General features: G+C 44.7%; 2 protein-coding genes across 5 annotated transcripts in view; both read left to right on the top strand.

Annotated features, from left to right (window-relative positions):
* Window positions 1-4,956, top strand: part of LOC110508430 (endophilin-A2) — a 27,184-nt gene extending 22,228 nt beyond the window's left edge. For 2 of the 4 annotated variants that reach the window (XM_036966985.1, XM_021588948.2), the window contains exons 6-9: window positions 1,300-1,403; window positions 1,553-1,683; window positions 1,787-1,846; window positions 2,285-4,956. In XM_036966985.1, coding sequence (XP_036822880.1) covers window positions 1,300-1,403; window positions 1,553-1,683; window positions 1,787-1,846; window positions 2,285-2,469 — 480 coding nt within the window. In that variant the 3' untranslated portion in view covers window positions 2,470-4,956. The remainder of the gene's footprint in view (window positions 1-1,299; window positions 1,404-1,552; window positions 1,684-1,786; window positions 1,847-2,284) is intronic. The other 2 variants (XM_036966984.1, XM_036966986.1) reach the window with 2 other exon arrangements.
* A 289-nt stretch (window positions 4,957-5,245) lies between these two features.
* stap2a (signal transducing adaptor family member 2a) lies at window positions 5,246-9,705 on the top strand. The gene is made up of 11 exons (XM_021588947.2): window positions 5,246-5,581; window positions 6,525-6,596; window positions 6,697-6,816; window positions 6,900-6,956; window positions 7,053-7,207; window positions 7,304-7,435; window positions 7,549-7,618; window positions 7,716-7,818; window positions 7,959-8,054; window positions 8,135-8,269; window positions 8,355-9,705. The coding sequence occupies exons 1-11, from the start codon at window positions 5,459-5,461 to the stop codon at window positions 8,408-8,410; spliced, it is 1,119 nt and encodes a 372-aa protein (XP_021444622.2). The 5' UTR covers window positions 5,246-5,458; the 3' UTR covers window positions 8,411-9,705.
* Window positions 9,706-10,496: the final 791 nt, after the last annotated feature.

The following is a 10,496-nucleotide window of genomic DNA, read 5'->3' as shown; positions in this document are numbered from 1 at the left end:
TCTCCTGGTAGCGCCTCCATGCTCTGGACACTACGCTGACAGACACAGAAAACCTTCTTGCCACAGCTCGCATTGATGTGTCATCCTGGATGAGCTGCACTACCTGAGCCACTTGTGTGGGTTGTAGACTCCGTCTCATGCTACCACTAGAGTGAATGCACCGCCAGCATTCAAAAGTGACCAAAACATCAGCCAGGAAGCATAGGAACTGAGAAGTGGTCTGTGGTCACCACCTGCAGAACCACTCCTTTATTGGGGGTGTCTTGCTAATTGCCTATAATTTCTACCTGTTGTCTATTCCATTTGCACAACAGCATGTGAAATGTATTGTCAATCAGTGTTGCTTCCTACGTGGACAGTTTGATTTCACAGAAGTGTGATTGACTTGGAGTTACATTGTGTTGTTTAAGTTTACCTTTATTTTTTTGTGCAGTGTATATAGAAATATGCAAAAATATCTAAACCTGTTTTCGCTCTGTCATTATGGGGTATTGTGTGTAGATTGCTGACAATTTTTTTTTACATCCATATTAGAATAGGGCTGTAACAAAATGTGGAAACAGTGAAGGGGTCTAAATACTTTCCGAAGGCACCATGTATGCAACTGCTGTAAGTAGCCTATTGTTATGTCCATGTTTTTGAGTAGTTTCAGAACTTGCGGGCAGCCCAGCATATTTAGGATTGGGGTAAAAGTCGATCTAAAACATTTGTTGAATTCAAACGTTCTGCTGACAGATCCACAACAATTAGCGGCAGATTTTATTCAAGAATCTGTCAGTCCTTTGCCAAATACTGCATAAATTACTGTAAAAGATTAAAAGATTCTGCCAACACCTTCAAAGACATTTTGATCAAATTTGCCATTGCTCTTTCTTTTAGAAACTGACGTGGCCTAATTCCAATAGTTCCAGATTATGCAGCAAATAAAGGGTGTTTTCACAATAAAAGGTGAATGGAGGGCGTTTTCCAGGCAGAGTTATAATGCTTGTTCACGTGCGCACAGTTTTAAGACTGGTCTGATTTATTTTTAGACATACGTATTCATTTCAGAAATTGTGTAATTTACGCAACTGTTATAAACGAGGCCCATTTTAGGTATCTTCACTCCAGGTATGGAGTGAGTACAACACGTGTTAGTCAGGAACAAAGCAGTTTTGAGAGTCAGAAAATAGGCCTTGTGAGGGGAGAGAATGAAGAACAATGAAGCAAACGTGCCTAAGTGTTCCATGGTAATGGCGTTTCTTGTCCCGTCCCCCTGTAGAAATAATACATCTGACTGATTTATGTGCTTGTGTGTAGGTGGAGCAGGTGAGTCAGATGGCTTCTCTGGTGGAGTCCCAGCTGCAGTATCACAAACAGGCCGTGCAGGTTCTGGAGGAGCTGACTGACAAACTCCAAGACCGGTATTTAAGCTCTGTGTGTGTGGACATCTACAATTCAGTTGAAGGTGTGTGTGTGTGTGTGTGTGTGTGTAGGTGTGTGTGTGTGTGTGTGTATTTGCCTGTTTGCGTGTGTGTGACCGGAGTCATCCCCTCTCCTGTGTGTGTATCAGGCTGAACGAGGCCCAGTCTCGCCCCAGGCGTGAGTACACTCCTAAACCCCAACCCTCCTTTGACTACGGAGAGCCGGAGCACTCAAACGGAGGATACTCCCCCACTGCCAACTCCCCTTCCTACTCATCAGGTAAGATTGGCCCTTAGCTGCGTGTGGTGTGCGTGCTTTTGTCCCTGTCTGTGTGTATCTATTGTATCACCAGCCCAGAACGGATCTTTCTCTGTATGTATAGCCCCCCTTGTAGAAGTTCCATCCTTCCACAGAACACCGTCCATGAAGAACAATCAACACTGTGAGTGTGTGTGTGAGTCTGTGAAAGAGTGACACTTAAATGGTATTTTATTGACTCCCTTCGGGAGTTTAAAAAAAAAAATAACATGGAATGGTGTGTGTTGGATGCTTTAACCCTCCCATCCCCTGCATGTCACCACAAAGAGTATATGTTTGGTCACTAACACACACTCCCACGTGCCCCAACCTCTACAACCACTAAACTAACCCTGTGTACTGGATCTGGTAGCTGGTAACAATTCCCTTCAGCCCTCTGAACCCAGAGGTTTGGAGGTTTCTGAAGTGTTCTGGTTCCCGAAGTGTTCCTCTCCTGCATCTCCCTCATTTAAACTCTGGAAGTGGTCCTGGTTTGAAAATGCGAACCGTGTTTCAGAAGAATGCACATTTTTAAGTTTCCTTTTTCTCTTTCCAACACATTCCTCTCCTTCCCTGTCCCCAGGCTCTGAGCCGTGCGCTAAGGCATTATATGACTTTGAGCCGGAGAACGAGGGTGAGCTGGGCTTCCACGAGGGCGACATCATCACGCTGACCAACCGCATCGACGAGAACTGGTTCGAGGGCACACTCCACGGCCAATCAGGATTCTTCCCCAACAACTACGTAGAAGTGGTGGTGCCCCTGTAACGCTTAGAGAGGAGAAGAGGGAGGGAGAGGGAGATGTTTTGTCTGAAATGGGTCACTGGTCTAAATACAAGGAGATCTCGGCATGAGGAAAGTAGCTGGGGAGGGAGGTCACTTTAGATTGAGATTCACCCAAATATGGATGGACAGAAAAAGTGAGGGAGACAGGATAAGGATGCTGACAGAGGCAAAAGTTAGTACAACATTGGGGTTGGGTGTATCTTTGTTTTCATTCTCTATGCACCTGTGCACTTTCTACCCTTCACCTCCCTTACCAGGAGATATGAAGAAGGGGTTCCTAGAGGAGATGTTTGTGTTATTATGTGTGACCTGTACCTATGAACACTACCAGGCTATGCTGTAAGCAGACCTGGGGGGGGGGGGGGGGGGACCGGCAGCAAAATTGCCTTGACATTGTTGCCTTTAATCACTAATTTACTTTACGTTGTCCTCATTTCTAGGCACTCTTCCACGAGTGGGAATCAAAAGCCTGTTTAATTTTCATTCACACACGCCCTCTTCTTTTATATACAAACACAAGATGTGGAGCGTTAGATTGAGCTCCGTTTTAGCACTTATATGCTGCCCTCTGCTGGTCTGTGTTATACCGTCAGGAGTAGGATGGAGTTGCAGTAGATACTGGTCCTTTTGTGTGTTTTCTCCCCCTAATGGTTTATTTCATGGTCCTTTTTTTCAAACTCATAATCTATCCCATACTTGTAAAAATGTGATTGTTCAGCTTGTATGTGGAATAACTAGCCTGATTTCCAGCCTGTTTCTACTGAAGCCAACGTGGCCATTGTCTTGGTAAAGGCAACAATATGGGGTTGGGCACCTAGGCTAGTGAATAACTGTAGTGAATGGTCCTTTTCTGTTGGCATACACACAGCTCTGCTGGTCAGAGTTGTACTACGTCTCTGAACACTATCTATGTTTAGTACTGTTACTGCTGCGAGGCTGTCTTTCATAGACGTCTACAATACCTCTCTGCCTTCCTCTCCTCTGTATCTCTGCCTTACACTAACTTTTACATGGTCTAATTATCAAAAAGGGGACATTTTGCATTTCTCACCCAAAGTCCTTTGTTCTGAATGTGTTTTTGTGTTCTAAAATCTATTTGTAGTAATCTGCACCCTGTGACAATAACCCTAGTCTCTGTGCCTGAGGGCTGAAACCAAAGTAAAAAAATAAAAATAGCGTGTAGATGGATACCACAGTGGCCTATAATTGACTTGCTACAGTCTGTGTACAGTCAGTAAGGTGTATGTCTGTCAGTATGCATCGCTTGTTGACACGGCTGGCAGTGTCTTGGAGAAAGTTATCAGGCTTTCTAGAGTATTTACGTGTCACCCCCCAGTGTGTGTGTGGGAGAGAAAGAGTGGACAGAGGACTGGATATGACCAAACACGGGTGTTTTTCTGGGTGTTACAAACGGTTCTAGTTTCAGTTCCACCTTTAACCCAGAGCCCCAGAACTGTAAAGATATGAACTCTACACACAGACAATAACTGGTTCTCCTTGTTATCTCGTTGTTTCACTCATTCATGGCATCCGTGGAACTGGACCATAATCTTTTATATAGAAATAGCACAGTTTATCCCCTACCCCCACTCTCTGGCTCTCTGCCCCCATCCCCTGCCCCCATTCCTATGCCCCCTTGCCTCCCCTTCTACCCCTCTCTCACACCTGCCCCTGGTCCCTCCCTATTGTCCTCCCCCTCGAGCCCTGCCTCTCTCCCATCACTACAGAACTCTCCCTCTCTCTCCACTCCTTCCCTAGAACATTTTGGCATGTTCCTGTTAAATTAATGTTTACATGTTTCTCTTGTTGTCTGTTATATTTGTTGAGTTGACATGGTTTTGGGTTTAGGGCCTCTGTCAGTGAGTAATGTTTAGGTGCAGGTGCCATGGTCCTTTAGCCTAACTTAAAAATAACTAGGCAGGGGGAAGAGAGGATCATGTTGTGCCAAGTACCTCGTTATACCTGTGTCAATTTAATAATATAACAAAGGGTTCAGACCACCTTTTGTCAGTTTTTGTGGACGTGTATTCTAATGCCATTGGTGACTAATTATATGTGTATGTTTTTCACACTACATTCGGAGCTGGGGTAAGATCTACCAACCCCCCCTACTGGAGTACCATATTATTTAGATATTATGAAAATAAGTATTATCTTACCTTTATTTTAATATACAGAATCATATTGGAAGGTGTCTTGTGTAAATTGCTAGTAGCCTGCATGTGTCTATAGGTAATGCCTTGGTTTAGCGATTTAGTGCCTCATTATGAGGCTCTTTTTTTGTTGTAACTGTGACACTCCAGGGATCGAGGCTTGAACCAATTCAGGATTATCTTTTTGTATGGATTCTCTCTATATTATCTTTGTATTGTCATACATAATCTCCTGTGTATTGTATATTTTTGTTATGATGTAAAAGGGAAAGGATGCTGTCCATTCACTTGTTAAATAAATATAAAGGAAAGTGAAGTGGCCCTCCGTGTGCTGGTTCAGGGTTGCAATGCATGATTGGATGGATTTTTTTATTTTTGGGGGGGGATGCACATTATGCATATAATTTACATATTAATTACTATTTTCAGAAGTCTTTCATTAATACAGTGTAGTTTCAATATTATACACATGTTGAATTCAATGATGACGTTAACTGTAGCCTAAATTCATAGAATAATTTATTCAGTGGTTTCAAAAACAAGTCTTGTCAAAAAAAATAATAGGTCTGGAATAAGTGTCCAAGCAGGTGGTGTTAGACAAGCAATCTATTTGAGATGTCACAACCAATCTCTCACCCTACTGAAGAAGCCTAATCAAAGCAAACTTCACAATAAACCACACAATGACATATCCTATACTGACTGACACATAAAGACGTGCACGACAGCCAGCTGTTGGCGGATATCCATGGTGATATCTCTTCGGAGGAAGGCGTGTCATCTCTCCCAATTACTAAGCGCCCCTTTGTCCTCTGTCTATGCCCAGCCAGCCAGCGATACTCATGGCGGCTGCACCAGTCAAACAGCGCTCGGGAACGAGGGCTCAGCTCCCTCCCTGCTACTACGAAGGATACCTGGAAAAACGGGGACCGAAAGAAAAGGTAGGTGCAGCAATACCGCCAATTTGCAAATGTCGGTGCATTGCATTGCATTGCATGCTGTGTGAGTGGCTGCATAGTGTTGCCCAGATAGCGCGCACCGGGCGGGGGCGAATTCCTTGGAAATCCCAGTCTGCGAAAGCTGTCAACTTCCTTATTGTGTGTGAATGGGCGAGTCTTGAAAAAGCTGGCAGTGATTTTCATCTAGCGGTACACTTGCTTATTGCGCACGATTACTAGCAGACGACTGGAGTGCGCGTTAATTAAGCGCGTATACTAAACGTCCTCCTATTAACCTCGGGTTAGAGTGGCCACTGAATTTAAAAGGATAACACTACTGGCATTTCCCGGTGAATGTAGCCTAGTCAAGACATTATTTGTCATTATGTCAGTAACACAAATGATTCAATGTATTGGCCTATTCAACCAAAAAGGAAGGCTCGGGCTGGCACAGTGATTTTTGACAACTGTAAATGTTTGACAGCTGCTGGTGCTATGGCCATGCCTATCGCCGAGTGGTAGTGCCGCTGTGCTATGGAGTATGGGAGAGGAGAGAAGTATGGGGTTGTGTCAGTGGTCAGCCCAGCTGAGCTGTGTGGGTTGTGGTGCTGCATGATAATGACACTGCCTGGGCACAGCTGGGAGGGAGGTGATGGGGGAATGTGGAACAAAGAGACACACACAGACCAGATATTTGGGCTGGGGTTCAGGTGCACTCTGTTGAAGGGAGGATCACATGGCCACAGATTGACAACAGCTGTGGTGCAGATTCATCCCCTGAGACCTGGGATCACTATTGGGCCAAAGTGTGTGTGAGGGAGATAAACTGTGTGGGAATATATGTAATACAATTGATGTTATAACCATGATAAATGTTGAAATTTTCAATGTGAAAAAAAATATATGAAACTGCTCTAATTCCCTCTGTGTAACTGTATGTTACCAGATCTCTCGGCGGCTGTGGACCTGTCTGTGTGGGAACACCCTCTTCTTCTTTAATAATGCCAAGGACACTCACGTAAATGCTCTCTGTGTGTGTGTGTGCATTAAACACTTTGTAAATCTTCAGGGATGAGTTATTATATATGTTAATTTGTCTATCTGTGTCCCTGTTGCAGTATGTGGAGAAGATGGATCTCAGTGGCTTTGTCTCACTCAAAGACGACTGTAGCCGAGACAGAAACCTGGAGGCAGCTAGACTCATACTGCGCATGAAGGATGGCGAGACAAAACTCACAGTAATAAAACACACAGACACACACACCCACACACACAGCCAGCCAGAGAGAAACAACCTCTTCTCTGTTCTCCTCTTATCCAGGTTGCCAATCTAGAGGCTCGAGAGCTATGGAAGGGCTTCCTCCAATCTGTCGTAGATGTAAGTATCATACACCCTACATCACAGTATAATCCTGTCTGATTGGTGGTTGATCCCTGAACTGTCAGTAACCCCGTGTGTGATTGGTTGTTGTAGCTGAGTGTGCCTAGCTGTCTGACGTTGCTGCCGGGGCAGGTGCAGATGCTGAGAGAGGTGGTGGACCGAGAAAGGAACAGACGCAGAGCAGCACGCACCCCCACCCGCGCTCCCCCCTCACCCCTATCAGTACCTCTACTAGGGGAGATCCCATCGTGAGTCACACACACTGCTGACAATGAAGTGAGTGCAGGTGTGTTACACTTAGGTGTGTATATGAAACTGCGGTATATGTTTTTGTGTGTCTATAGGTGTTTCCGGCCTGTGTCGAGGACTGAGGCAGAAGTTCTGTTAGAGAGACATCCAGACTGTGGCAACATGCTGCTGAGGCCCGGCAGAGACGGATCTTCGTTGGCTGTCACCACCCGCCAGGACCTCAACGGGTAACGGCCACTCAGCATAGATATACACACAAAGATCTGCAAGCATTTTCTTGATTGATTTGATCCATCAATTGCGTTCTCTCTCTCTCTCCTCTTTCTCTTCTCTCTATCAGGTCAGTGTTCAGACACTATCGTGTGACTCAGAGAGAGCAGGGAGGATATGTGATAGACGTTGAGAACCCAGTAAGTCCAACACACACACACAAACACATACTACATTGTTGTCTTGCCTCATATCCTGCTATTCCATGGGTCCTAACTCTGTGTTTTCCCGCTCTAGATTCCCTGTGCTACGCTTCATGATGTCATCAATGCGCTGGTGGAGAAGACAGCAGGAACCCTTCAGCCCTTTCTTCTGGAGGAACCTTATGAGGAGAACATCAGTGAGACACACACGGGCACACTTTAATCCTCAACACATTTCCACTTACACTGTGTTGATTGAAATCCTAAGAGATACAGTATCTGAGGTTCTGTCCAACGTTCATGTAGTTAATTGATGTTTTGTATTTGTCGCCTCCAGCGTTTGTTTCGTCCAATGAAGAGAATGGAGAGAGAATATTACACTGTGCCCCTTCCAGCCCACTACCCAAAGCCCCTGCCCTACCCCCCAAACAAGGTACCCAGAAATCCTACACCACACACACACACACACACACACACTAACACATACTAACCACTCTGTTTGTCCTGGTGTAGAGCGATGGAAACCCCTACCCAGGTCTCCCGCTCCCGACCGCCGTATTCTGTCAGCTGTGACATCACCAGTACCGTCATCACCCAGCAGCCCAATGAGACGGCTTGTTCTCTCCCCCTCCCCCCTCCTCGCACAAAGTGAGTGGCATGTGTCCTGATCAATGTATCCACTCATTCCCACACACACTCTCATACTACAGAGGTCTCACTCCTCTCTCCCTAGGCCTCACAGAGGAGCTCAAAATGAAACTGGAGAAGAGACGGACCAGTCAGGATTGACTTCCTGTAATTTCTCAGCCAACTAGCGGTCAAAACTCTTCCACCACCAGCAGCAGCAGCTTTCTTCTCTTCCTGTGCCTTCTGATTGGTGGACTACAGAATAGGTGGTCCTCATGGATCACAGTCCTACAGTACCTTTCAAAGTGTTTCCCACCATGTTTGGGTAACGCATCTTATCCACCTGAGTTGTGTTCAGCAGCCTAAAATTGCAGCCTCAAAACAGTTTTCAAGAAGGGATAACCAGTGGAGTTGAGCATTAGATGAGCACACAAATACAAAGGACCAACCAATGACTGAGCCTGTTACTCCATTGTTCCGATTGAGCCAACGTGTCTGTTGTCCTGCTGCTGATGTAACTGACGCCACACTGGAGACTAGAAAGAGTGACACCAAAAGCTTGAGAAACCAGACTAGAGAGAGAGACTAGAGCGGTAGTCACCAACCCTGGTCCCGGAGTGCTACTGGGTGTGTGTGCAGGCTTTTGTTCAAACCCAATACTAACACCTGGATCAACTAAATTAAAGTCTTGATAAATTAAATCATGTGTGTTATTGCTGGGCTGGAACAAAAGCATGAACCTGTACATCACTGCAGACCTTCCAGGTCCTGGGTTAATGACTACTGGATTAGAGATAAACATGTCTAGTTGTTTTTGTGCATCTAGAATGCCAATGCTCTAATCTATTGTATTATTTTGGTGCAATGATGGTATGGTGCTCCACTTGACTAAACCTTCTACTGTGTGTGTCGTTGCTACAACTCACGTAAAACCTTATTTTCTAGTGTGTGTGTGTGTGTGTGTGTGCGTGCGTGCGCGCGCTAGGCCTAGGCTACTGTTAGCCGACTATACTCAACTAAACGATTCACGATTCAACTCCATTTTAAATCATGGAGTTGAGTTTAATCGGCCAGGCTACTGTGATGCTATGACCTACTGGTGCTAGGACACTTTTTACTCAAAGGTTATTTGTCCTGTTGCAACAAATAACAAAGTATGAAAGTATTTTAATTTGGGCTTACTGTACACCATTGATTGCATTTGCTCCTCTTGTTCTTTGGTGTTGTGGGCTGGTACACAAGCACAATCCAGTGGAACTCAAACCCTGTGATCATTGGCTGATTTGTTCAGAGGGAGTGCATCCGCTATAGGACTCTCAGAACTACACTGTACATTGTCTTGTACAATTCTCTTTATGTCCTGGGTGTTGGTCAGTGTTGTTTAAGAAAAACATCAGTGGTATTTATAAGATGTCCTATTCAAGGATATTAAATAAATGGTTTGCATGAAACAAGAATACTTATTTGGTATTTTATTAGGATCCCAATTTAGCTGTTGCAAAAGCAGCAGCTACTCTTCCTGTGGTCCACACAACATGAAACAAGACAATACAGAACATTAATAGACAAGAACAGCTCAAGGACAGAACTACATAAAAACATTTTTTTAAGCACATGTAGCGTACATTTCAATGCTTACACACAAAATATCTAGGTCAAATAGGGGAGAGGCGTTGTGCCACGAGGTGTTGCTTTTTCTGTTTTTTGAAACCAGGTTTTGGTGTTTATTTGAGCAATATGAGATGGAATGGAGTTCCATGCAATAATGGCTCTATATAAAACTGTACGCTTTCTTGAATTTGTTCTGGATTTGGGGACTGAAAGACCCCTGGTGGCATGTCTGTTGGGGTAAGTGTGTGTGTCAGAGCTGTGTGTAAGTTGACAATGCAAACAATTTGGGATAATGTTTCTTATAAGAAGAAGTGATGCAGTCAGTCTCTCCTCAACCTTGAGCCAAGAGAGACTGGCATGCATATTATTTATATCAGCCCTCTTATTACAATGAAGAGCAAGACATGCCGACCTTGTTCTGGGCCAGCTGCAGCTTAACTAGGTCTTTCCTTGCAGCACTGGACCACACGACTGAACAATAATCAAGATTAGTCAAAACTAGAGCCTGCAGGACTTGCTTTGTGGGGTGTGGTGTCAAAAACCAGAGCATCTCTTTAATACGAACAGACCTCTCCCCATCTTTACAACCATTGAATCTTATGTTTTGACCATGACAGTTTACAATCTAAGGTAACGC

This window comes from Oncorhynchus mykiss, chromosome 28 (assembly GCF_013265735.2).
Source record: "Oncorhynchus mykiss isolate Arlee chromosome 28, USDA_OmykA_1.1, whole genome shotgun sequence".
Taxonomy (NCBI): Eukaryota; Metazoa; Chordata; class Actinopteri; order Salmoniformes; family Salmonidae; genus Oncorhynchus; species Oncorhynchus mykiss.
Note: the sequence above shows the minus strand (reverse complement) of the source record. Positions and strands in the feature narration are given on the sequence as shown.